Source organism: Mucor velutinosus (assembly GCF_035048745.1).
Source record: "Mucor velutinosus strain NIH1002 chromosome Unknown tig00001569, whole genome shotgun sequence".
Lineage (NCBI taxonomy): Eukaryota > Fungi > Mucoromycota > Mucoromycetes > Mucorales > Mucoraceae > Mucor > Mucor velutinosus.
Window position 1 is genome coordinate 1751574 of NW_027041921.1, and position 22086 is coordinate 1773659.

The window sequence follows — 22086 nt, forward strand, 5'->3', positions numbered from 1 at the left end:
AAAAGCCATTTTACTTACTCGACATGAATCACATTTCCGATAAGCATAGTCTACTGGAAGAGCAGCTCTACAGGTCGTGCAGTGTCTTGTTTGAATAGTAGGAGGCATATTATTACGTACGTATAATAACAAAAAGCAATGTATCAAATTTTTTTTTTGGTGCCTTATATTCTTGGTGGAGGGGCTAAGCCCCCTCCCCCAAACCCCCTCCCCATTGCCGGCTTCGCCGGTGGTTATGCCCTCGTTTGTTCTGGCTTTTAATACTATTAAATTTTAAAAGGATATGATTGGCTTGTCTACTTTTTTTGAATGTTTTACAGTATATATATTAGACTAGCCGATCTATCTCGCTACGCTCGATGACGGCGTCGCCCTGCGGGCTTTGGCCGATTACAATAAAACTGATTAAATCAATAGTTATAAAGGGTAAAAAAAAATATATAGAGTAGTTATATTAGGTAGTATCTGAAAATAGAACTTCAGGATACACTACATTTTCTGTGTGTTTCATATTTTCGGGTAATAAAATGGTCATGCCATTGGCAGATGTTGCTCTTGACATGGCAACATAGAGTTGACCATGAGTAAATACGGGACTCCTGAGGTCCACGGCAACTTTCCTGAGAGATTGACCCTGCGACTTGTTGATGGTCATTGCGAAAGATACTTTAACCGGGAATTGCTTCCTGGTCAATATGAATGGCAATGTGCCAGGCAATGTAGACAAAGTAAAGCGAGGAATCAACTCGACTGCACCTGACCCTCCGAGGATTTTCACCTTGAGGACATACTGTCCAATTTGCTGAATGATCAGCCTTGTACCATTGCACAAACCTCTTTCAGGGTTGAGGTTTCTCAAGAGCATTACAGGAAGACCTACTTTCAACTCCAAAACTGCTGGCGGCAGCCCTGAAGGCGAAAGGGTTTGCAAATACTCTGAGGGATAGGCTTGGGTCTCAGTGTTGGTCAGATCAGATTGCACCGTGTCAGCAGAGTACAAAGTGACCTTTTCCCCAATCACGTTCTCCATCACCTTGCTGTTAATAGCATCAACGTTGACGTTCTTTGAACAGAGAATAGCTCTTTCCTTGAAGAAATCACTATTTTGCAGAGGACACTGCAGAACATGCTGAGGATAGATATCTTCAATGAACTGATCAAGATCAGTCATCTGCCTCAAAAAAGAGGGCAAAGCAATGCTGCCAATCATGGATGGTTCATACGACATTTTTCCTATCCAATCTGCAAATTGCCTATCTGTGTCATTGGAGTTGGCAAGTCTCATATTCTCAGTCAGGCTCAGCTTTTGTAATTTGGGCCATAATCTTGACGATTTCAGTGAGGCATTGACGATTTCAGGACGGCCACCTTGCCTAACAACAGGTGGAATTTGAGCAAAATCACCGCCAAGAACAACAGGAATACCACCAAAGGTAACTTCATCACCACGACTACAAATATCACGAAGTGTTCGATCAAAAGCTTCAAAGCAATATCGATGCTGCATTGGCACTTCATCCCAAATTATCAATGCTGTCTCTCGAATGAGATCAGCAAGGTCATCGTTCTTCTTGATCGCACACACAGACTGCTCGTGGATGTTGAGTGGAATGGCAAAGCGAGAGTGTGACGTACGCCCACCAGGAAGTAGCAAAGCAGCAATGCCAGAGGAGGCAACACAGAGAACAATTTTTCCTTGGCTTCTATAAAAGTGACAAAGAGTATTGTAAATGAAGGTTTTGCCAGTGCCAGCTGGACCTTGCAAAAAGAAATGTGAGCTGTTGGCGTTGCTGTTGATGGAGGAGGTGATGGTCTCAAATATGTGCTTCTGGGTAGCGTTCATTTGAGCATACTTTTGCTGATACGAAAAGGCTTCTTGATCTTGGAGATATGACATTTCATTGAGTATCAATGAATTGCGCTGTATGCCAGTCATTCTGCTTATCAAGCCATTCCAGTTGAAGAGAGGCAAAGGCAAATTGAACTGACCTAGAGATCTGTCTTGTGCACCAAGAGATGTTTGCAACAGATATAAGCCATAATCAAGACTTCGCGTTCCATGGTAAAATTCAGCGTCAGGTTGCACGCTGAGCAGCAGCGAATACCCTTTTTGCACGATTGCATGCTCAAGGTCATCACAGAAACTTTCACAGAATTGATCCCAAATCTGAACAGGCGATACCAATGAGTTGAACATGAGCGCAGAGACAAACATTGAACGCATTGCGTAGCCAGAGGCAAAGGTAGCAGCTTCTTCAAAGGCTCTGGTCCATTCTCCATCATCTTCGATCAAATGCAGCATCATACAGGCCTCACGAAAGGTGGCATACTCGTGATTATTGACAGTTCTCAGATGAGAAAACGACGTGGCTCCTCTGACAACTGTGAGCAGCAGACGCAGATAATACCTCTCGCCGGCAGCAGGGCTACAGTAGTACATGCGGCCGATAGACATGGTATCGGTTCGTCTTGCTTCCCACCTTTTTGGCTTCTTTTCTTTCCAAGTCATATGCTCTGGGAATTGCTGGTAAAGCAATGGTTGAAAACCAGGTTTGTTTTGATTCACGGCATTATAATGAAAGTAACCCATGAGCGTGGTATGACTCTCTCTCAGGACATTATCAATTCTTGATTGAGGCCAGGAAGGATCAAAATATACAGGCTGCTCATTTTCAAGATGAATAGCAAGTGTAGTGACAGGTGGGCTTTCCTCATGCATTGGGAACTCTTTCAACCTCCAGACGGCTTCACACGGGCTGATATAACGGCCATTCAGATATTTGGCACATTCATCATTCTGATACATTGCTGCAGTACCAGCTGTTGCGGTTGTTGTCGCGGTAGTCGTGGTTTTCAGAGTAGTCTGATCAGAACCTTTGTATATATACTTGTTGATGTATTTGATAGCCTGGACACTGGCGCATACTTCCACGTTGATATGAGCGTTGTATCTCTTTGATAGGAATGGATTATACGCTACCACCCATTCATTTGTCATATGAAAGTCGTGGTACACGTTCTGATCATCTTTGATGCGTATTACATGAGAGCGGCCATCCATTCTTCTACGATAGAGTGGATACCCATCATCAGGAACTATGGTTGCTGGCTGATAAGGCTTTGGGAACTTTTTTGAGCAGACGTCGTTACCGAAAGCATCCTTCACCATACAGGGAGATTTCTTGTTATAACCACCACATGGACCGTGCATCATGTTGCGGGTGACAATTGCATGTAGTTCAGGGTCTTGATGAACGTCTGGAATTTCTGTGGAAATAATCTGGTCGATCCTCTCTGCCGTATCAAACCGGTCATTTTGGTTATCCAAGAACAACAGCATATGACTATGCGGGAGGCCGCGCTTCTGGTATTCGATTGTTCTCACAATCCCTTTATAAGCACCAAAGATTTTCTTTTGCTTCAGGTCTTTGAGTAATGCGTCGTGCTTCCGGTTGAATACTTCAGCAACCAAATCTGGGCGATCAGCAGCACTTTGGCCAGGCAACAACTCATCTTGGATCTCCCTCCAGTTTGGGTTTGCAGTAAACGTTATGAATAACGTTGGCTTACCAAAGAATCTAGAAATAGCCATTGCGTTTTGGTACAGCTCTGCCATAAACCGGGGACCACCAGTGAAACTGCTTGGCAAAATAAACGTTCTACCCACCGTTTCAAGATCTGTATCAGAAGCACTGATAGCATCAGCAAGACCTTTGTAGACATCAGCACGGAGAGTCGTTTGATTAGCCTTGATCCAGTTTAACTTGGTTTGTTCACAAACAGCCCAAGCATCGATCAGGTATTGCTGGAATAGACGTCTCGAGAGGAACAGGATTTTGGATTCACCATTCCTGACATGCAATCTAAATCTATAGAAGGCACGCTGGGTAAGCCTGCCTGTTGCTCGACGTTGTCCCTCTTCTTGCGCTTCTTCATTGTCAACATCCATGGCATCAACAGTTGAAGCAGGCAATTGCAAACGAAGGCCCCAATGCCACCCATATTCACCTCTGGGAAAAAGCAAAACGTAATGGAGAGGCATGTAGGCAGCATGCGTCTCGTTGATCCTTCTAAAGAGTCCTCTGGAACTGGTGGAGGTGCTATTTCGATAGGTAATCAGGATGTCTCTGAAACTTGAATCAGCATATTCATTGGGGATAATAGCTGCAATCTCGTTGACAGTTGGCAAGTTCTGAGTACGCCTATCTTCACCGACAACCAATTCCAGTCTCATTTGAGGATTGAGTCGAATATACGCATCCTCGCTGACATGATCTTGGGCTTGTCGTTCTTCCTCTGCACTCAGAATTTCGTGGGCATGCTTGTAGATACGTACAAATGGGTTACCACAACGAACCGGGTCATCAATCATTTCACTTAATGCTTCAATGATTGAATCATCTAAATGCTGATTTCTGGGGTTGGCAGATCGACATGCAGCAGCATACTCGGGATCGTAAATGTACAGTTGATTGTACTTTGGAGCATTACCAAAATTCAAGGGTGCTTGCATGTGATACAATTCACCATGGGCACTTACTGGAGTAACTCCACCTCTTCTCTCCTCCTCTCCTTCTCTCTGGGCCCCTGCTGGCGTAGCAGTGGTACCGAATGAAGTAAAAGCAAACAAAGTATTGCATTGCCTTATATGCTTCAAGAAATGGGATGAGCGTGGATGGCTTCCGTTGATTAAGCTATTCAAGGGCTCAGGCGGATCTTGCAATAAGGGCAATATGGCCTTTCCTTTTTTACAGCAAGAGTAGAAGAGATTGTTGCTTCTGGATTGACCGGTAGTTCTTGCTGCGTCCCAATGCAATGCGCCACAACCATCACATACAACGTCCATTCTTCCCAGATAATGAGGTTGCATTCTTCCAAGTTCTGATATGAAAGCGGCAGGTGCTCTAGGTGCTCTAGGTGGCCTTAATGCAGCTCTCTGTCTGGCGTAGTTTCGGGCACGTTCCTGAAACAAAAATATATATATAAGGTTCGTTCGAATGTTTGTTTTCCATTTCTTTTCTATTTACTCGACATGAATCACATTTTCGAAAATTGTAATCTTCAGGTAGAGCAACTCTACAGGTTACACAGTTTCTAGCTTGAACAGGAGGCATGATAATTCGATTTGATTTTAACAAAAAGATATTTCATACACTTTATGCAAATTGTGATGCTTGATGTTCTTGGTGGAGGGGCTAAGCCCCCTCCCCCAAACCCCCTCCCCATTGCCGGCTTCGCCGGTGGTTATGCCCTCGTTTGTTCTGGCTTTTAATACTATTAGATTTTAAAAGGATATGATTGGCTTGTCTATTTTTTTTTCATAGTTTTCCAGTATATATATTTTAGATATAAAAAACCCTTCTTGGTGTCTCAAAGCCATGTATACCGCAGCAATGATACTCACAGGAACAACTACGTGAAAGTGAGAGCCTACTGTTCCCAAAAAAAGTGAATAGGTTGAGAGGTCATGCCTTCCTCATATGCCCCGAATCTACCTTTGGGATAGACATATAAAAGCTGCCCGGATGAGTTACAAGTAACCCACACATAAACAAGAATACTAGGCAGCCCGAGTGCACATGCACCAACACGAAGGTTAACGCACATACGATGACAACCGAAAGACCCTCCTCCAGATGTTATGGCAAGCCAAAAACACCAAGAAGAAAGAGTGACGATTCAAACTTTGAGAAACGGCCTTCTTTTTATACGTTGTCACTGTGGATTTCTCAAACCAAAAGGATCCCGTGGCGTTGTTTTGCTGAATTTCGTGTTGTGCACTTTACTTTGGACCCTGAAAACGGCACCATCAGATTCCTGGAATGATTCGCTTTCTAATAATGTACATTTCTTGTAATGAACTATCTTGTCTTTGACCATAAATCCACCCTTGGCTTGCTCATCTCCCTTCAATTCATGTCGTTTTGTTTACCTTTAACAAGAACAAGCTTTTTAGCTTGATTTGATGGAGCCAATACAATGTTTTGAAATTGTCCTTATGACCCACTTGCACAGAAGCCTTCCAAAAGAGGATATGGTCCAAAAAATCATATGAAATGTGTACAAGCCGTATGCATTGAATCAGTTGGGACAAGCGACTTTTCACCACCTTATAGGTGTTCTACATACTATCAATCAATGCACGTTTGTCTGGTCATTCGCACTCTTTTCTTTCATGATTTACGAGAATAAAAAGTGGAGAGGTAGGGTTATATTTGTTTCAAAATGTGTTACACGAGCTCTCCTGCCACAGTTGTTTTTCATGGACCTTACCCCCTATTTTTAAGAGTAAGGGTTACTAGATAATGAGACGCAGGTGGTGTGGAGTGATACATGTAATCTGCCAAATGAAAGAGGCAGTAAACTTGAGTATAGGGTCACTAGCCGATCTATCTCGCTACGCTCAATGTCGGCGTCGTTCTGTGGGCTCTCGCCAAGGACAGTTTAAATCAGATATTATAACATTTTGGTATATCATAATAAGATAGCGACATAAAGCTGGTCATACGTAAATACAGGACTTGCGTAAGATCTACAGCGACGTTTTTGAGATATTGTCATTGCAAAATACACCTTTATAATGTAAAGTTCCCCCAAAAAAAAGTATTTGCGCTAAGCAATTGTCCTTTCAATTCTATGATCCCCATTTAATCAGTATCGCAATCATCATTGTCATCAACAGAAAGGCATTTAGGTCAGCCAGCAGCAATGTCGCTGCCAAAACTGATTCAACCTCAGCTTACCTTTTTTTTTTGTTCAAGCTTGGACAGATCGCGTCTTTTTTCGACTTCTTTAATCTATTCTGTGAAATTTGACTATACAAATTGTGAAGATCATACGATGCTTCCTAGTACATTCTAAGAGTACTGGTTAAGGCGCTTCCCATAATGCCAAGTAATATAGATGTTTTGAATAAACTTATTGAGCAAATTCAGAAAATATGAAATAAGGTTTTAGGCTAAAATATCAAAATTTTGTATACGAAGACCCCATAAAAGTGGTTTCAGAGGTTGCTTTGGATCGATAGAAACATTTTGATTCAAGTTATACCATAGTAAAAGTCTTCGTTATCAAGGTAAAAAATGCGATCGTTTGATTTTTGATGAAAATCATGAGGGGTACCTCATGCTTTTTGGTCGATTTTTGGCCATTTTTTTTTTTGGGCCCAAAAAGTTGAGCAAAGGTGTCAGGATGTTACTACTACTCAAATGCAATTGTTTGGCATTATTCCGGTGGCTCAGAAAGGTCCACATGTCAAGATATGAAGGCTTGAAAGCCGTCCAATTTGGTTATGCTTTGCTTTATGGCGTTTATTTATACGGCTTGAATCACATCTTTAGTAGCTGAAGTCTTCTGGAAGGGCAGTTCTGCAGTCTCTGCAACTTCTAATTCGAACAGGAGACATATTGATTTCGGTGGTAAAGCTGACTCATGCACACTTTGATGCGATATGTTGCTGGTAAGCTTGTTAACAATGGAAATGAGTAACCGAATATGCTGCTTAAACACTATGGCTTTGCACCTTTACTTGGCTACGGTAAACCCCATTAAGACTAATATTACTAAATGCTGAATTAGATGCAATCTCGCTACGCTTGCTTTCCAGTATATTATAAGATGTTGCATTTTTTAGACATTTACAGTAGGGCTCTCAAAAATCAGTAGTATTATTAATATCGAGACATTTATTCAACGGTCAATGTCTAAAAGAGTATATTTTTGGCATATTTCTGAACATCGGGATCCTCAATGAACCTGCCCATAGAATCAGCATCCATTTGAAGCTGGACATCATACATGGGCCCCTTTGTATCGTCTCCGCGACCAAACACAACCATGCACCCATTACCTCCAAAAGTAATGTACCCTCTTGTGCGATCAGGACATCCATATCCAAAGTCGAGTCTCCAAAAAGGCAGCATGGATACATCACTTGCGGTGGACTGGACGTTGGAGTTGGGCTTATAGGACAGGTAGTTGATGGACATGTCTTCATGAAGCGTGTATAGCTTACTGATGCCATGGAATAGAGATGGTTTGATACCCCCGATGACTTGACGAAATGTAACTGCTGCATCCACGAGACCCGACTTTGCAACCTTTGCTTTTGTGCTCGAGATGCTTTTGGATCTACAGAGAAAGGGAGAGAGATTAGTGTCTGAAGTGCTGCCTCCAACATGTACTCGTCACTTACAATCAGCAGATCTACATGTCCATAGGTTGATAGAGAGTGAGAGAGAGTGAGATTGCTTCAGAGGAATTTTGCAAAAGTATTTATAATGTGAACAAGTGATTTATTGTCTTGGACTTTACATGTCGTAGTGTTATTTGCCAAGATTTAACATGGCAAGTTACCTATAGAAATGCTTTTTGTTTACTGCACATTAAGCCAGTCTTCTCTAACAAGTAGAGCTACAGGACACATGTCTGCATTGTCTGGAATCTTGCTATTTGTATACGAAACTGCCATTTGTAACATGTCAAGAGAAAACTCGCAATCTCCCCTGTCTTGAGCCAGAAATTCAGTTGTATCAGGGTCAATATGAAAACTCCAATCAGGATTGTATGTTGCTGTAGACTTCACCAGCTTTCTATGTATTTGAGTCGGCTCAGTTTCACCATCTCCAGAATCTATCTAGCATAAGCAATCTTGGCGTCATCTGTGGGTTCAAAGATAAACTCGTTGGCTTGTTTATGAGTTTGGGTAGCAGAGTAAGCAGTTTCGGCAGTTACCAAGGAAACAGCGACAGAGAGCATAGCTAATTTGAGCATGTTATAGATGAAAGCAAGACAAGAACACTGCTGCTGTTTATACAAAATATATGCCTCTTATATGCTCTTTACTGAGCACGCTGGAGCTCAGTATCTGCATTAGCAAATATTCAGGAGATGATTGTATCTACCGCAGTGAAGGCCATCCAAGTAGTACGCTACAAGACACAGCTAGGCATTCTCTGTTTCCAACAAACAGCTGTCGTGAGTTGATGTTCTTGGATGGCTGTATAGTATAAGAAAATGACATGATTGTGTAGTATTACATGTACTTGTTGTCATTCATGTTCTCTTTGCCTATGAAATAGTCTGTTGTATACCATGCATAGTCAGTTGTTCAGCTCATTGCATGTACAATATGTACTCTTTCTACTGTATATGAGGAAGCTAATATACAGGAAATGTAAACATTGGTATTCTAATTTACATTCTGCATGATCAGGATGTCAATACCATTTATTTGGTGATACACATGTAGCTTGTTTCCGTTAAGCTCAATAAACTACGGTTCACTACAAAAGCATTCCATGTTGGCACAACACCATAGCCTTTGCTGGTATCATAAAATGTCTTGTGCAAGAGCTGTGCGTATTATAGGAGAGGTACTCATATATTCTGCTTTGAGATGCCTCTGGCCCAAGCCGTCATTAATATGAAACATTAATCTTTGACTTAATCAGAGCGCTTTAGCGTGAATAGCCGTGGAAATAAATTTGGTTTGTAGTATTCTTACCATTGATGCGTAGGAGGGTGTAATTCTTTACGTATGTCGCCTTGGCAATGCAGAAGATGATAGTAAAAAAAAACACACTTGCATACAATGATTTCAAATGAAACATTCTTTATTGAATAAATAAATTGATTATAATGTTGCGCATTATGCAAAAGTGTAGGCTGTACATAGTTTAGTACTTTATTATACCTCGACTTCTCTGGTAAGTTTACTGGTCCAGGGACAGAAGATACATCCGGGCAAGAAAGCACCACAGGCTTCGTCCAAATGGTCGTCAGTGTAATGAACGGTAGCATCGCACACCTCGATTGCGTGGTCAAAGAAGTTAATAGTATCAGGGTCCAAACTGAATTGCCAAACGGGATTGTACGCTACTGGGACCTTACGAATTCTTCCAAGGACGTGAACAGATTCGGTTTCTGCGCCACTCAAGATTCTTCTAGCCTGGGCAATTTTGGCATCGTCATTGAGCTGGAAGACAAACTCTTGGGACTCTTCGTGGGTTTGGAAGGCAAAGTAGGCAGTTTCAGCAGAGACAAAAGAGGCAGCGAGGGCAGCAACAGAGAGGAGAGTTAGCTTGAACATTTGAAGAATGAATTGAAGATAATTATAATGAATTTAAAGGAATTAGAAAGCCCTTTTATAAGCTTTTGGGATACTGTCTTTAGTACAACATGCACCAACGTACGCAAGCTTGACCTGACCTAGACGTTATAGCGAATACATTACATATATGCATTCATTGAAACGCCCTTGACGATAATTGTAAATTCCTCGTTTCATCGTGAAAATATAAACAGTGTGGTAATCTAAGATTTATGCACGACAAAAGCAGCGTGTGATCATTCTAGGTGGCCATTATGTAAATCATATGGCATTACATGACATATGGATACTACTTCAAACCCTAAGAAGTTTTCAAAGCAAAATTCAGAAATGCATTGATCATTACACACACTTTTGTTATTTCGTAGCTGTAAATAGTATAAAATTGAAGAGCGCCCCTTTCAGCAGCATCTAGATTCAACGATTTTATTGCTCCACAAAGCAAATGTTTGTTATGAAATTTGGGATATGTTGAAAGTAAACATTCTGGTTTCCCTCTGCGGCAATAGCATGAATTTGGAAATCTTTTGTAGTCTCGTGTGAATATTCTACACCGTATATGTTCATAAGACAGAGCAAAGCAGAAATGTTATATTTTCATGTGCATGCAAACGGCTAGCCCTCCATTGCTCAAAAGTATATACTATATCCTACCGCTATGCAGAAGAAATATTTGTGGTAAATTGTATTTGCGATATAATATACATGTTCAATTCTTGTTTATATTTGACGAAACATCGTTGTAATACCTACGGCTTTTGGATGGAAAGATTCGACATGAATTTAAATGAGGACCCTAGTTGATGGCAGCATTCTAGAAAATCAGTACGAGCAAGCTAGCCATCTGTCCTCGTCAGGGCTTAGTTAGAACCTTGCTCTATCCTGTAATTCAATTTTTGATGAGAATGATATTGCTGTACTGAAAGATTCTGACATCAAAAGGTGGTGATGACCATCGCAATTTAATAGGATGCTACGAGTCAAATGGGTCTATTTTGTTTTGTTTTTATCATACATAATACTATAAATGCAGCAGAGGCCAATTAGCAAAAGTAATCACATACGCGTGCAGTTTAAATGAGACATTTTTTGGCATTTCACATTAGGCTTCGCATTCAAAGTCGCAATTTTATAAGTGGCCAATTTTTACGAAAATATAACGCTTTTAAATAATCAGATAGAAGAATATAGTCCAATTCGTAGCAGGTTTCAACTATCAGTTCTCTCTGTTCTGCTTCATACACATGGGCTGTATTGATGATGAGTTGTGTTTAGCCTGTCAATGATATCCTACAGATCTAAATCACTGTCAGAATACTCTTCAACCCTGACATTTATAGCTAGAATTTACTTGATTGTATCCTAATAAACTTTTTTTTAGCTACGTTAGTCGTTGTCCTGTAACCTAATGTTGTATGATGATGATTGCTCTGTTGTAATAGCTTATATTCATTTTTTGTTTGATCTTATCATTGCTAGACAAAGCAATTCTTTTGACTACAATTTTCGTCATTTTTTCTGGGTTTTCAACTCCCATAAGGCCTTAAAAGGACTAATATACTGTTTGCAGCTGCATAACTATTGTTGGAAAGGTTTGGAAGCAGAACATTTACATGACTTGAACTAAAGGAAGCTTGCTTATGTTAAGGTATTGTTATAAGACCTACTCAAAAATTAAACTTCGTATAACAACGCTTACAATATCACAGTATTCTAGGAACTGGTTGTCAGATCAAGGTAACTGTTATTTTATGCATACAACCAAGTTACTGGATCATTGAAATGTTTTCAAACATTACTATCACTTCAGTATCAATGATAGTATACGCTGTGATTTCCAGGATCAGAAATACAATTATTTTAGACTACATTATAACGAAAATACGCTTTTTTTTGTCGATATTAATGCTTCACATGGTCGTATCTAAAGAAAAGCAATTGAAATTGTTTTGTAAGACAAGTGGAACCAATACTTCCTTCAATGGCGAGCCACAGAAAGGTTAACCATGTATGTAAACGACTGCAAGTGAGAAAGGGAATGAAGAGTGCTAATAGTGTTCCTTATACTAGGCTGTTGCCTCTTCTGATGAATTGATTTGACGTTTGTACCTATGGAATTATGATTTCTTATCTGGTTATGGAATACATATCATATATAACTCACCAAGACGTAGTAGTATTATTTCCACAGATGAAGATCATGTCATTTAGAAATAAAATTGTCAACTGTTTTGCGAGAGTAATTTATATATATGCTACGTCTGTCGTTAGATCTATAGTCATTATGATGATAAAACTTAATTTTTAGTAGTAGAAGATTGAAAATTGAATAATGATATAAGAGCCACTAAATAGATTGCTCGAGCATAACTGAGGCTAGTGTAGACGCTATGCTGTCAGCCATATTGGTTTGACTATCACCATGACCACGATCATCCTCGCCACCATCGCTCTCTTCATCATCATCATCAACTTCATCGTCTCTACCATTATCACTGCCAACAATGCCTTCTTCATCTACGCGGTCATTAGCAAGTGGTCTGGGCGAGAACAGGTTGACATCACTTCTGTCAGCAAAGCAAACGACTACCATATCATCATCTCCTGCCTCGGGGTTGTACCTTGGTGGATTCTTTTTCAAGATTTCCATCAAGTGGCATTTGTTTTTTTTATACAGCCATACCCACTTGAGATAATCTATCTTGATCAAGTGGTTCTAGCGAGCAGCTTCATAGATGCCATCAATACGAGCGATTAAGTTCTGCTCGTATCTCTGTGCCTCTTCCTACGATATTACCAGAAATGATTAATTGCAGAATGGATTTGGTATCTGACACTTACAACAAGAATTGATGTTTCCTCGACACACTTTCTAAGGGTATGCCAGTCTTTCATTCCTTGAGACAGTCTCAAGAAATCAGCATCTTGATTGTTTCTGAGCCTTTGCAGCTCAATTGCGACACTGGGCACTTTTTTACTGTGATCCCCTAATATGTCAGCCAAAGATTGAGAAATCCTACTCTTGATTAGAAAATTTGGTAATCAACAGAGCTTACCTCCAAAGTTTCTATCGACAAAATTGTTAATGCTATCTACTACTAGTCCAGCCTTCTTTGTAGAGGAGGCAATGGATACTAGCAGCCTAGCAGCTTTATCAATTCCTAAGAAAATTGGTTAAAACCAATTTAAACGGCTTGGTGTATCTTGCTTTTTCTTTACCAGTCGAATTGGGCCTACGAAGCTCATTATCGTTCATGAGAATGGAAAAAATTAGTTGTCTTAAGATTTTAACCAATATTTTGTGGCATTCATCTTTAATTGCATCAAAGTATTGCTGCATTGTGGTGTGTCCAAAGGTTGTCGGCCTTCCTCCATGGACAATTAACTGAGGAAATAGTCGCTCGAGTTCATTGAGTTTTGCTTCCAGCTGACGCGTCAAGCCAGTTATATAGCCACTAGTAATACTAAATCAAAAACAAATGATTAATTTGTTGGCTCAAAAATATCATGCAATATCTTACGGCGAATCTCTTGAGTTGAGGAAAATGAGTTGACCAGCTGTCACTGCATACTCATGCTTAATATCGTTCATAAGCAAGATATTTCCTTCAGCCCTTTCATGTAGCCTTTGGGAGTTCCTCACGTTGGAAAAGAGCACAGCGAGCGCAGTTCTGTGGCTATTCCACTGTACTTCGAAACTGTTGTAGGCACTCTTGGTCATGTTGAGTTGTCTGATAGTGTCCATTGCTTTGTCGTATTTTTTCACGAACAAATTTGCTATGAGTTACGTAAATTACGTGGTGTTACTGTTTAAATAAACATATTAGTCAACTTACGCAATTATATCATCTTCTCATCGCAATATGCCTCAGCCAATTCAACAGTCATTGCCCTACGGTTAGCTTTGGTCATCGACATGATTTGCGCGACGAAATGATTGGCAAACGACCAAAATCTTTCTTGAAAAGCCATTAATCATCAATAATGCCTTTGGATCATGCCTGACATACCTGCTCCTTCTCCATCTAGAGCAATGAATAAGAAGCTCTTAGAGCATGAAAATGTCAATCATCAAGACTGAAGGTCTTAACTGTTAATCCTAGTGCATGATCCACATACCTGGGGTTGTTTTTGGCTTGGCAAGCAGCACTAAGTGCGTACGCATGAAAAATACTCACCGCATACCACACATCACGCTCGCTTTCAAGCTCTGGAAAAGCTTTCTTTTGACCAGTAATTGCAATCAGTATATTGAGTTTACATATAATCCAGGCCACAGGAACTTACGTTGAAAGTTCCTCTACATGCGCATGCTACATCATACATAATCAGAAGCTTCTGATCTTCTTCCAAGTTCTTAATGACATGTTCTGCACCAGCCAAAGCATACTTTCTCCCACAAAAAGATTAATTACAATTAGATCCACAGTCGACTAATCTCTTACCCTTCTTCCTCAAAAATATCAAATAGTCTTTCAACAATTCCATGACGAGCACAATTTATACTGAAGACACCTAGGAGACAATCCCATTTGGGTTAGATAACGTCCAATGAAAGATGAATTCATAATTTACCATTTTCATCAAAGCGGTTGCTGGTAGCTCTGCGGTTATTGCTGAGAGCTTGAAACTCGCTATCTAAATTTTCCAGAAGACACTATTAAGATGATATAAATGTGAGCATTGGAATTGCCTAATATAAACAAAACATTTACATCCTCGGTCGCAGCAGCCTCTGCTCGATCATATTTGTCGACATCTGCTTTGTCACCAAACTTTGCTTTCTCAGCCTCAGAAGTGAGAAAGATGTTTGGATTGCCATTATCAACAATACCAAGCTGTCTAGATCTGCATCGTTTTTGTTGGAAATCTCCATCCATTGTGATTCCCTTTCTTGGTGCCCCCCTGGTTGTATTCAGATTAATTGTTGTACTCTCTAAAGGACAGTTTCTTACCTTGCATGCCAAGCAGCTGCAATCTCTTTCCACATCATGTTGACGATATACGCTGTCAATTGAGTCTTTTTTAACTCTTTGATAAACTACAGCCAGTTCGTGAAACGAAGATGGAAGAGGTTTGAACTGATATAGTCAAGAAGCCGATTAGAAGAACATGATTTCAACTGATAAGTGAAATACATACTTTGGGATCATAGCTTGAGAGTCTCAGGTTACTAGCATTGTTTGCTTTAACAAAGCCATAAACCGACGAGTACGCATTTAGGCGATTGTCAATCATAGACTCAAAGGGGGGAGAAATGCACTGCAGACTTGGGAAACACAGTTGCTGTTGGCACCATTTGAGACATCAAAAGCGACTCGAGCAATTCTCCAGTTGGAAAATACATCGCTCTATTCCATAATGTTAATTCTCACATTTGGGAATTTTTCCTTTGGTCTGTATTTACTAAACATCATGAAGCCATTGATAGGCCATGAAGTGATTCTGGAGGTACAATCGCAGCTTTGGGGCTTCGTTCCAATAATGATCGGCGCATCGAGGCATGGATCGGCATGGCCATGCAATTTCGATTGATAATCAAAGCATCTTCGATTTTTAATCGGAAAATTCCGCCCAAAATTGATTTTTTTTTTTCGATTTTTAATCGGAAGTGATAGTTAGTAAGGGGTGTCCAGATTGGCCAAATCTTAATGATTTTCGACTCGATTGAACTATTTTAGCAGATTCGACTATATAAAATATGACAATTATCCAATGCCTCTAAGCTTCAGTCTTTTCTATCCCTCATAATGACATTTAAAGGACAAAAAATAAAACATGGAGCTCGACTCTCCTACAAAAAAAAAATACTTCTTTAAGCTTTCTTGGAATGCTTTTCAAGGCGCTTCCAATGGTACCAAGTAATATAAATGTTTTGAGTAATTTACGAAAATATGAAAAGAGGTTTTTGGCCAAAAAGTCGAGATTTTACATATCAAAGTCCCATAAAGATAATTTTAGGGGTTACGTTGGATCGATAGAAGCATTTTGATTCAAGATATACCATAGTAAAAGTCTTCATTTTCAAGGTAAAAAACACGATCGTTTGATTTTCGATGAAAACCATAAGGGGTACCTCATTTTTTTTTTTTTGACTCAAAAAATTGAGCAAAGGTGTCAGGATGGTACTACTACTCAAGTACAATTGTTTGGCATTATTCCGGTGGCTCAGAAAGGTCCACATGTCAAGATATGAAGGCTTGAAAGCCGTCCAATTTGGTTATGCTTTGCTTTATGGCGTTTATTTATACGGCTTGAATCACATCTTTAGTAGCTGAAGTCTTCTGGAAGGGCAGTTCTGCAGTCTCTGCAACTTCTAATTCGAACAGGAGACATATTGATTTCGGTGGTAAAGCTGACTCATGCACACTTTGATGCGATATGTTGCTGGTAAGCTTGTTAACAATGGAAATGAGTAACCGAATATGCTGCTTAAACACTATGGCTTTGCACCTTTACTTGGCTACGGTAAACCCCATTAAGACTAATATTACTAAATGCTGAATTAGATGCAATCTCGCTACGCTTGCTTTCCAGTATATTATAAGATGTTGCATTTTTTAGACATTTACAGTAGGGCTCTCAAAAATCAGTAGTATTATTAATATCGAGACATTTATTCAACGGTCAATGTCTAAAAGAGTATATTTTTGGCATATTTCTGAACATCGGGATCCTCAATGAACCTGCCCATAGAATCAGCATCCATTTGAAGCTGGACATCATACATGGGCCCCTTTGTATCGTCTCCGCGACCAAACACAACCATGCACCCATTACCTCCAAAAGTAATGTACCCTCTTGTGCGATCAGGACATCCATATCCAAAGTCGAGTCTCCAAAAAGGCAGCATGGATACATCACTTGCGGTGGACTGGACGTTGGAGTTGGGCTTATAGGACAGGTAGTTGATGGACATGTCTTCATGGAGCGTGTATAGCTTACTGACGCCATGGAATAGAGATGGCTTGACACCCCCGATGACTTGACGAAATGTAACTGCTGCATCCACGAGACCCGACTTTGCAACCTTTGCTTTTGTGCTCGAGATGCTTTTGGATCTACAGAGAAAGAGAGAGAGATTAGTGTCTGAAATGCTGCCTCCAACATGTACTCGTCACTTACATCATCCAGTTACCAAAGTAGTAGTCCAGTTCCTTATTGCTACCCTTTTTGGATCGACCATTGACTGACATAATCATCTTAATTTCAGTATCGTCCGATGGCACATCTCGACAACGCACAATGGCTCTCATCAGCATGGCAAACAAAGCGTCTTTGGTAGACAGCCAGTTCTTGTTGGCGATCATGTCTGGTGTGTGCGCGTCTTTTTTGCATTGATACAGTCCATCCGAGTGAAATTCGAGTATGATGCTTTTGAGAGGCATAGGGCCATTGGGCGACGTGCGGGCATATTTCTGTTGATTGGGATCCATGCGTAATAAGTGTGATTCGTCTTGCTGAACCACCCGATGTTCTTCACGGTAGTGGGCAATGGCTTCATCTGTAATCATGGCATCATAGGGAGGCTCAATCAGATCCCTTTCAAACAAGGCGCGCGCGTATTCGGATCCTCTGGCCGTTTTAGCCCATGCGTCCAGAAATAAACAGGCAGAGTAAGTGTCTGCAATTTTGTGCAAGATCATGATACCCAGAGCAACACCACCGTCCATGAAGCGAGTGACCTGTACAGCAAGCAAGGGATCCTCTGGCGAGCAGTAAAAGTGGATAGGAAACATGCGATGGTAGTCCATTTGGTTGGGCAGATAGCCATTTTCCTTGAACTGTTCCAATTCACCTTGGTATTCTGCTTCTTGAAACAGGACACCAGCATCGCAATTGTCGATTTCGTCTCTGCCATTTCCGATGTCGACTAGTCTGCCTGCCAGTGGATAAAAGTCCTCCAATACAGCTGATAATGAGGATTTGAGTGTCTTTGTGTTCATGAAATCAGGATCTCTTTCGTTGTTTGTATAAAATAGCAGTAGAGGTGTGTATGATTTATACATGACCGTATCCCAATCTGATAGCGCTGTTGTCTTTTTCTGAGACGGTGTGGGAGAGGCGGGCACAACCCATTCACGATGATTGACTTGCACACGAGGTTGAGGTGCCATGATGAAAGACGTAAAGAAGGATGACAGAATATCATTTAGAACCAGTGTTTAGTTTATTGACATGGCTATTGTTTGTTTGAAAAAAAGTGCTCTTCTCTCTCTCACACACATATTGCCTAGCCTATTCGTCTGATGTCAGTCTATTTTTCAATAGAGGGAATTGAAGATCAATAGGATCCTGCGTCAAGAGGTCTTTCCAATATGCCAACTCATAGCCCAAATTATCAGGATGGATCTCGTTGTACTTTTCACTAATAATTTGCAACAACACATCGTATAACTCTCTGTATCCATTCGCGTTCAAATGCAATCCGTCCAGCAAAAAGTCGGATAAATTGCGTTGCTCCTGGTGCACCTTATCCATCAAACGAGACCAGATATCAGCGACTGGTGTGTTGGTTTCGCGGCCAATTTCGCAGATGCACTCGGCATAGGATCGTGCTGCTTCGTTGGTTCGGTTCAATCTACCGCCATCCTGTTCGCACTTTTTGCCCCACTGCGCTTCGTTGATGGGAGGTGGCGTGATCAGGATCAGTCTTAGCTTGGGATTGTAATATCTGGATTGCGGGTTCTTGACGAGACCAATCATTTCCTTGGTGTTTTGCTTGAAACGATTCAAGGGCACATGCTGAGGTGAGCCGGGTAGTGCAGCATCATTGGCACCGAAAAAGATGGTCATCAGAGGGATGGAGCATGCTTGATCTTGCTGCTCCTTGTGTGTAGGCAGTAATTGGCGCAAGATGGGTAGTGCCCAGTCCGTGTTGTAGCCTGAAAATCCACGGTTGATGACATCCAGTTTACGGACATAGATCTAGATGGGGTGTTATATACTCACGTTAAGCACATCCTACTGACATATACCTACGTTGGCTAGAAGGGCGCCAAAGCCTTTGAGTTCAGGGTCGAAACTAAACTAAATGGCGAATTTGTATTACTGCTCCAATATATTGAACAACTGGGGTTTTTACCTGTGTAATTGAATCCTGTGAATGTAGCGCATTGATGAGTATTGCATCTTGGTTATGTGTGTCTCTACTTACGCCAAACAAAATGATTTGATTATAAGGATGTGTTGATGCCATGTTTGCAGGAGATTCGAGAAAAAAAAATAAGAGAAAAAGGGACTAAAATGCAAAAGCAAGTTCAACGAATAGATCCCAGTTGGCACACCGCCAGTCATCAGCAGATCCACATGTCCATAGGTTGCTAGAGAGAGAAAGAGAGAAAGAGAGTGAGAGAGTGAGAGAGTGAGGTTGCCTCAGAGGAATTTTGCAAAAGTATTTATAATGTGAACAAGTGATTTATTGTCTTGGACTTTACATGTCGTAGTGTTATTTGCCAAGATTTAACATGACATGTTATCTCTAGAAATGCTTTTTGTTTATTGCACATTAAGCCAGTCTTCTCTAACAAGTAGAGCTACAGGACACATGTCTGCATTGTCTGGAATCTTGCTATTTGTATACGAAACTGCCATTTGTAACATGTCAAGAGAAAACTCGCAATCTCCCCTGTCTTGAGCCAGAAATTCAGCTGTATCAGGGTCAATGTGAAAACTCCAATCAGGATTGTACGTTGCTGTAGACTTCACCAGCTTTCTATGTATTTGAATCGGCTCAGTTTCATCATCTCCAGAATCTATCTAGCATAAGCAATCTTGGCGTCATCTGTGAGTTCAAAGATAAACTCGTTGGCTTGTTTATGAGTTTGGGTAGCAGAGTAAGCAGTTTCGGCAGTTACCAAGGAAACAGCGACAGAGAGCATAGCTAATTTGAGCATGTTATAGATGAAAGCAAGACAAGAACACTGCTGCTGTTTATACAAAATATATGCCTCTTATATGCTCTTTACCGAGCACGTTGGAGCTCAGTATCTGCATTAGCAAATATTCAGGAGATGATTGTATCTACCGCAGTGAAGGCCATCCAAGTAGTGCGCTACAAGACACAGCTAGGCATTCTCTGTTTCCAACAAACAGCTGTCGTGAGTTGATGTTCTTGGATGGCTGTATAGTATAAGAAAATGACATGATTGTGTAGTATTACATGTACTTGTGGTCATTCATGTTCTCTTTGCCTATGAAATAGTCTGTTGTATACCATGCATAGTCAGTTGTTCAGCTCATTGCATGTACAATATGTACTCTTTCTACTGTATATGAGGAAGCTAATATACAGAAAATGTAAACATTGGTATTCTAATTTACATTCTGCATGATCAGGATGTCAATACCATTTATTTGGTGATACCCATGTAGCTTGTTTCCGTTAAGCTCAATAAACTACGATTCACTACAAAAGCATTCCATGTTGGCACAACACCATAGCCTTTGCTGGTATCATAAAATGTCTTGTGCAAGAGCTGTGCGTATTATAGGAGAGGTACTCATATATTCTGCTTTGAGATGCCTCTGGCCCAAGCCGTCATTAATATGAAACATTAATCTTTGACTTAATCAGAGCGCTTTAGCGTGAATAGCCGTGGAAATAAATTTGGTGTGTAGTATTCTTACCATTGATGCGTAGGAGGGTGTAATTCTTTACGTATGTCGCCTTGGCAATGCAGAAGATGATAGTAAAAAAAAAACACACTTGCATACAATGATTTCAAATGAAACATTCTTTATTGAATAAATAAATTGATTATAATGTTGCGCATTATGCAAAAGTGTAGGCTGTGCATAGTATAGCACTTTACTCTCTCTTGACTTCTCTGGTAATTTTACTGGTCCAGGGACAGAAGATACATCCGGGCAAGAAAGCGCCACAGGCTTCGTCCAAGTGTTCTCCAACGTAGTTGACGTTGGCATCACATATCTCAATAGAGTGGTCAAAGAAGCTGATGGTTTCAGGGTCCAAAATGAATTGCCAATAGGGATTGTACGTTGCTGGGGTCTTGATAATTCTTCCAGAGACGTGAACAGATTGGGTTTCTGCGCCACTCAAGATTCTTCTAGCCTGGGCAATTTTGGCATCATCAGTGAGTTGGAAGACAAACTCTTTGGAACGTTCCACAGTTTTGAAGGCAAAGTAGGCAGTTTCAGCAGAGACAAAAGAGGCAGCGAGGGCAGCAACAGAGAGGAGAGTTAGCTTGAACATTTGAAGAATGAATTGAAGATGACTATAATGAATTTAGAGGAATTGGGGAGCCCTTTTATAAGCTTTTAGGATACTGTCTTTAGTATAATATGCACTACGCACGTTTGGCTTGACTCAGACGTTATAGCAAATACATTGTACACATGCATTCATTAAAATGCCCTCGACAATGATTGTAGATTCCTCGTTTCATTATAAAAATATAGACAGTGTGGTAATCTAAGATTTATGCGCGACAAAAGCAATGTGTGGTCATTTCTATGTAAACTATATGGTATTACATGACATATGAATAGTATTTCAAACCCCAAGAGGCTTTCAAAGCAAAATTTAGAAACGCATTGATCATTACATGCACTATTGCTATATTGTAGCTGTGAGTAGTATAAAATTGAAGAGCGCCCCTTTCAGCAGCATCTAGATTCTACGATTTTATTGCTCCACAAAGCAAATGTTTGTTATGAAATTCGGAATATGTTAAACATTCTGATTTCCTTCTACGGCAATAGCATGAATTGCGAAACCATTCTGCACCATATATGTTCATAAGATAGAACAAAGCAGAAATGTTATATCTTTTATGTGCATGCAAACGGCTAGCCCTCCATTGCTCAAAATTATATACTATATCCTACCGTTACGCTGAAGAATTTTTGTGATACATTGTATTTGCGATATAATATACATGTTCAATTATTGTTTATATTTGACGAAACATCGTTGTAATACCTACATGAATTTAAATGAGGACCTTAGTTGA

At 40.4% G+C, this 22086-nt stretch overlaps 9 protein-coding genes across 9 annotated transcripts; all 9 read right to left on the reverse strand.

The window, feature by feature from the left end:
- Window positions 1-454: 454 nt before the first annotated feature.
- Window positions 455-4870, reverse strand: ANB1_2 (translation initiation factor eIF5A; the record flags this gene model as incomplete). Its single annotated transcript, XM_064831942.1, has 1 exon — window positions 455-4870. One exon carries the CDS (start codon window positions 4868-4870, stop codon window positions 455-457), a length of 4416 nt encoding a protein of 1471 aa, XP_064678222.1.
- A 2833-nt stretch (window positions 4871-7703) lies between these two features.
- COX11 (Cytochrome c oxidase assembly protein cox11, mitochondrial) lies at window positions 7704-8217 on the reverse strand (the record flags this gene model as incomplete). Its single annotated transcript, XM_064831943.1, has 2 exons — window positions 7704-8130; window positions 8210-8217. 2 exons carry the CDS (start codon window positions 8215-8217, stop codon window positions 7704-7706), a joined length of 435 nt encoding a protein of 144 aa, XP_064678223.1.
- Window positions 8218-9688: 1471 nt separating this feature from the next.
- ATC70_012773 (uncharacterized protein) lies at window positions 9689-10090 on the reverse strand (the record flags this gene model as incomplete). The annotated part of the gene is made up of 1 exon (XM_064831944.1): window positions 9689-10090. The coding sequence occupies one exon, from the start codon at window positions 10088-10090 to the stop codon at window positions 9689-9691; it is 402 nt and encodes a 133-aa protein (XP_064678224.1).
- A 2368-nt stretch (window positions 10091-12458) lies between these two features.
- Window positions 12459-12761, reverse strand: ATC70_012774 (uncharacterized protein; the record flags this gene model as incomplete). Its single annotated transcript, XM_064831945.1, has 1 exon — window positions 12459-12761. One exon carries the CDS (start codon window positions 12759-12761, stop codon window positions 12459-12461), a length of 303 nt encoding a protein of 100 aa, XP_064678225.1.
- Window positions 12762-12827: 66 nt separating this feature from the next.
- SKI2 (Antiviral helicase ski2) lies at window positions 12828-13856 on the reverse strand (the record flags this gene model as incomplete). Its single annotated transcript, XM_064831946.1, has 5 exons — window positions 12828-12896; window positions 12953-13098; window positions 13168-13272; window positions 13331-13575; window positions 13633-13856. The coding sequence occupies 5 exons, from the start codon at window positions 13854-13856 to the stop codon at window positions 12828-12830; spliced, it is 789 nt and encodes a 262-aa protein (XP_064678226.1).
- Window positions 13857-14552: 696 nt separating this feature from the next.
- Window positions 14553-14991, reverse strand: ATC70_012776 (uncharacterized protein; the record flags this gene model as incomplete). The annotated part of the gene is made up of 3 exons (XM_064831947.1): window positions 14553-14626; window positions 14687-14768; window positions 14827-14991. 3 exons carry the CDS (start codon window positions 14989-14991, stop codon window positions 14553-14555), a joined length of 321 nt encoding a protein of 106 aa, XP_064678227.1.
- Window positions 14992-16745: 1754 nt separating this feature from the next.
- ATC70_012777 (uncharacterized protein) lies at window positions 16746-18228 on the reverse strand (the record flags this gene model as incomplete). Its single annotated transcript, XM_064831948.1, has 2 exons — window positions 16746-17172; window positions 17237-18228. The coding sequence occupies 2 exons, from the start codon at window positions 18226-18228 to the stop codon at window positions 16746-16748; spliced, it is 1419 nt and encodes a 472-aa protein (XP_064678228.1).
- Window positions 18229-18349: 121 nt separating this feature from the next.
- On the reverse strand, window positions 18350-19310 carry ATC70_012778 (uncharacterized protein; the record flags this gene model as incomplete). The annotated part of the gene is made up of 4 exons (XM_064831949.1): window positions 18350-19039; window positions 19094-19141; window positions 19197-19211; window positions 19269-19310. 4 exons carry the CDS (start codon window positions 19308-19310, stop codon window positions 18350-18352), a joined length of 795 nt encoding a protein of 264 aa, XP_064678229.1.
- A 1611-nt stretch (window positions 19311-20921) lies between these two features.
- BET4 (Rab geranylgeranyltransferase) lies at window positions 20922-21326 on the reverse strand (the record flags this gene model as incomplete). Its single annotated transcript, XM_064831950.1, has 1 exon — window positions 20922-21326. One exon carries the CDS (start codon window positions 21324-21326, stop codon window positions 20922-20924), a length of 405 nt encoding a protein of 134 aa, XP_064678230.1.
- Between the last annotated feature and the right edge of the window lie 760 nt (window positions 21327-22086).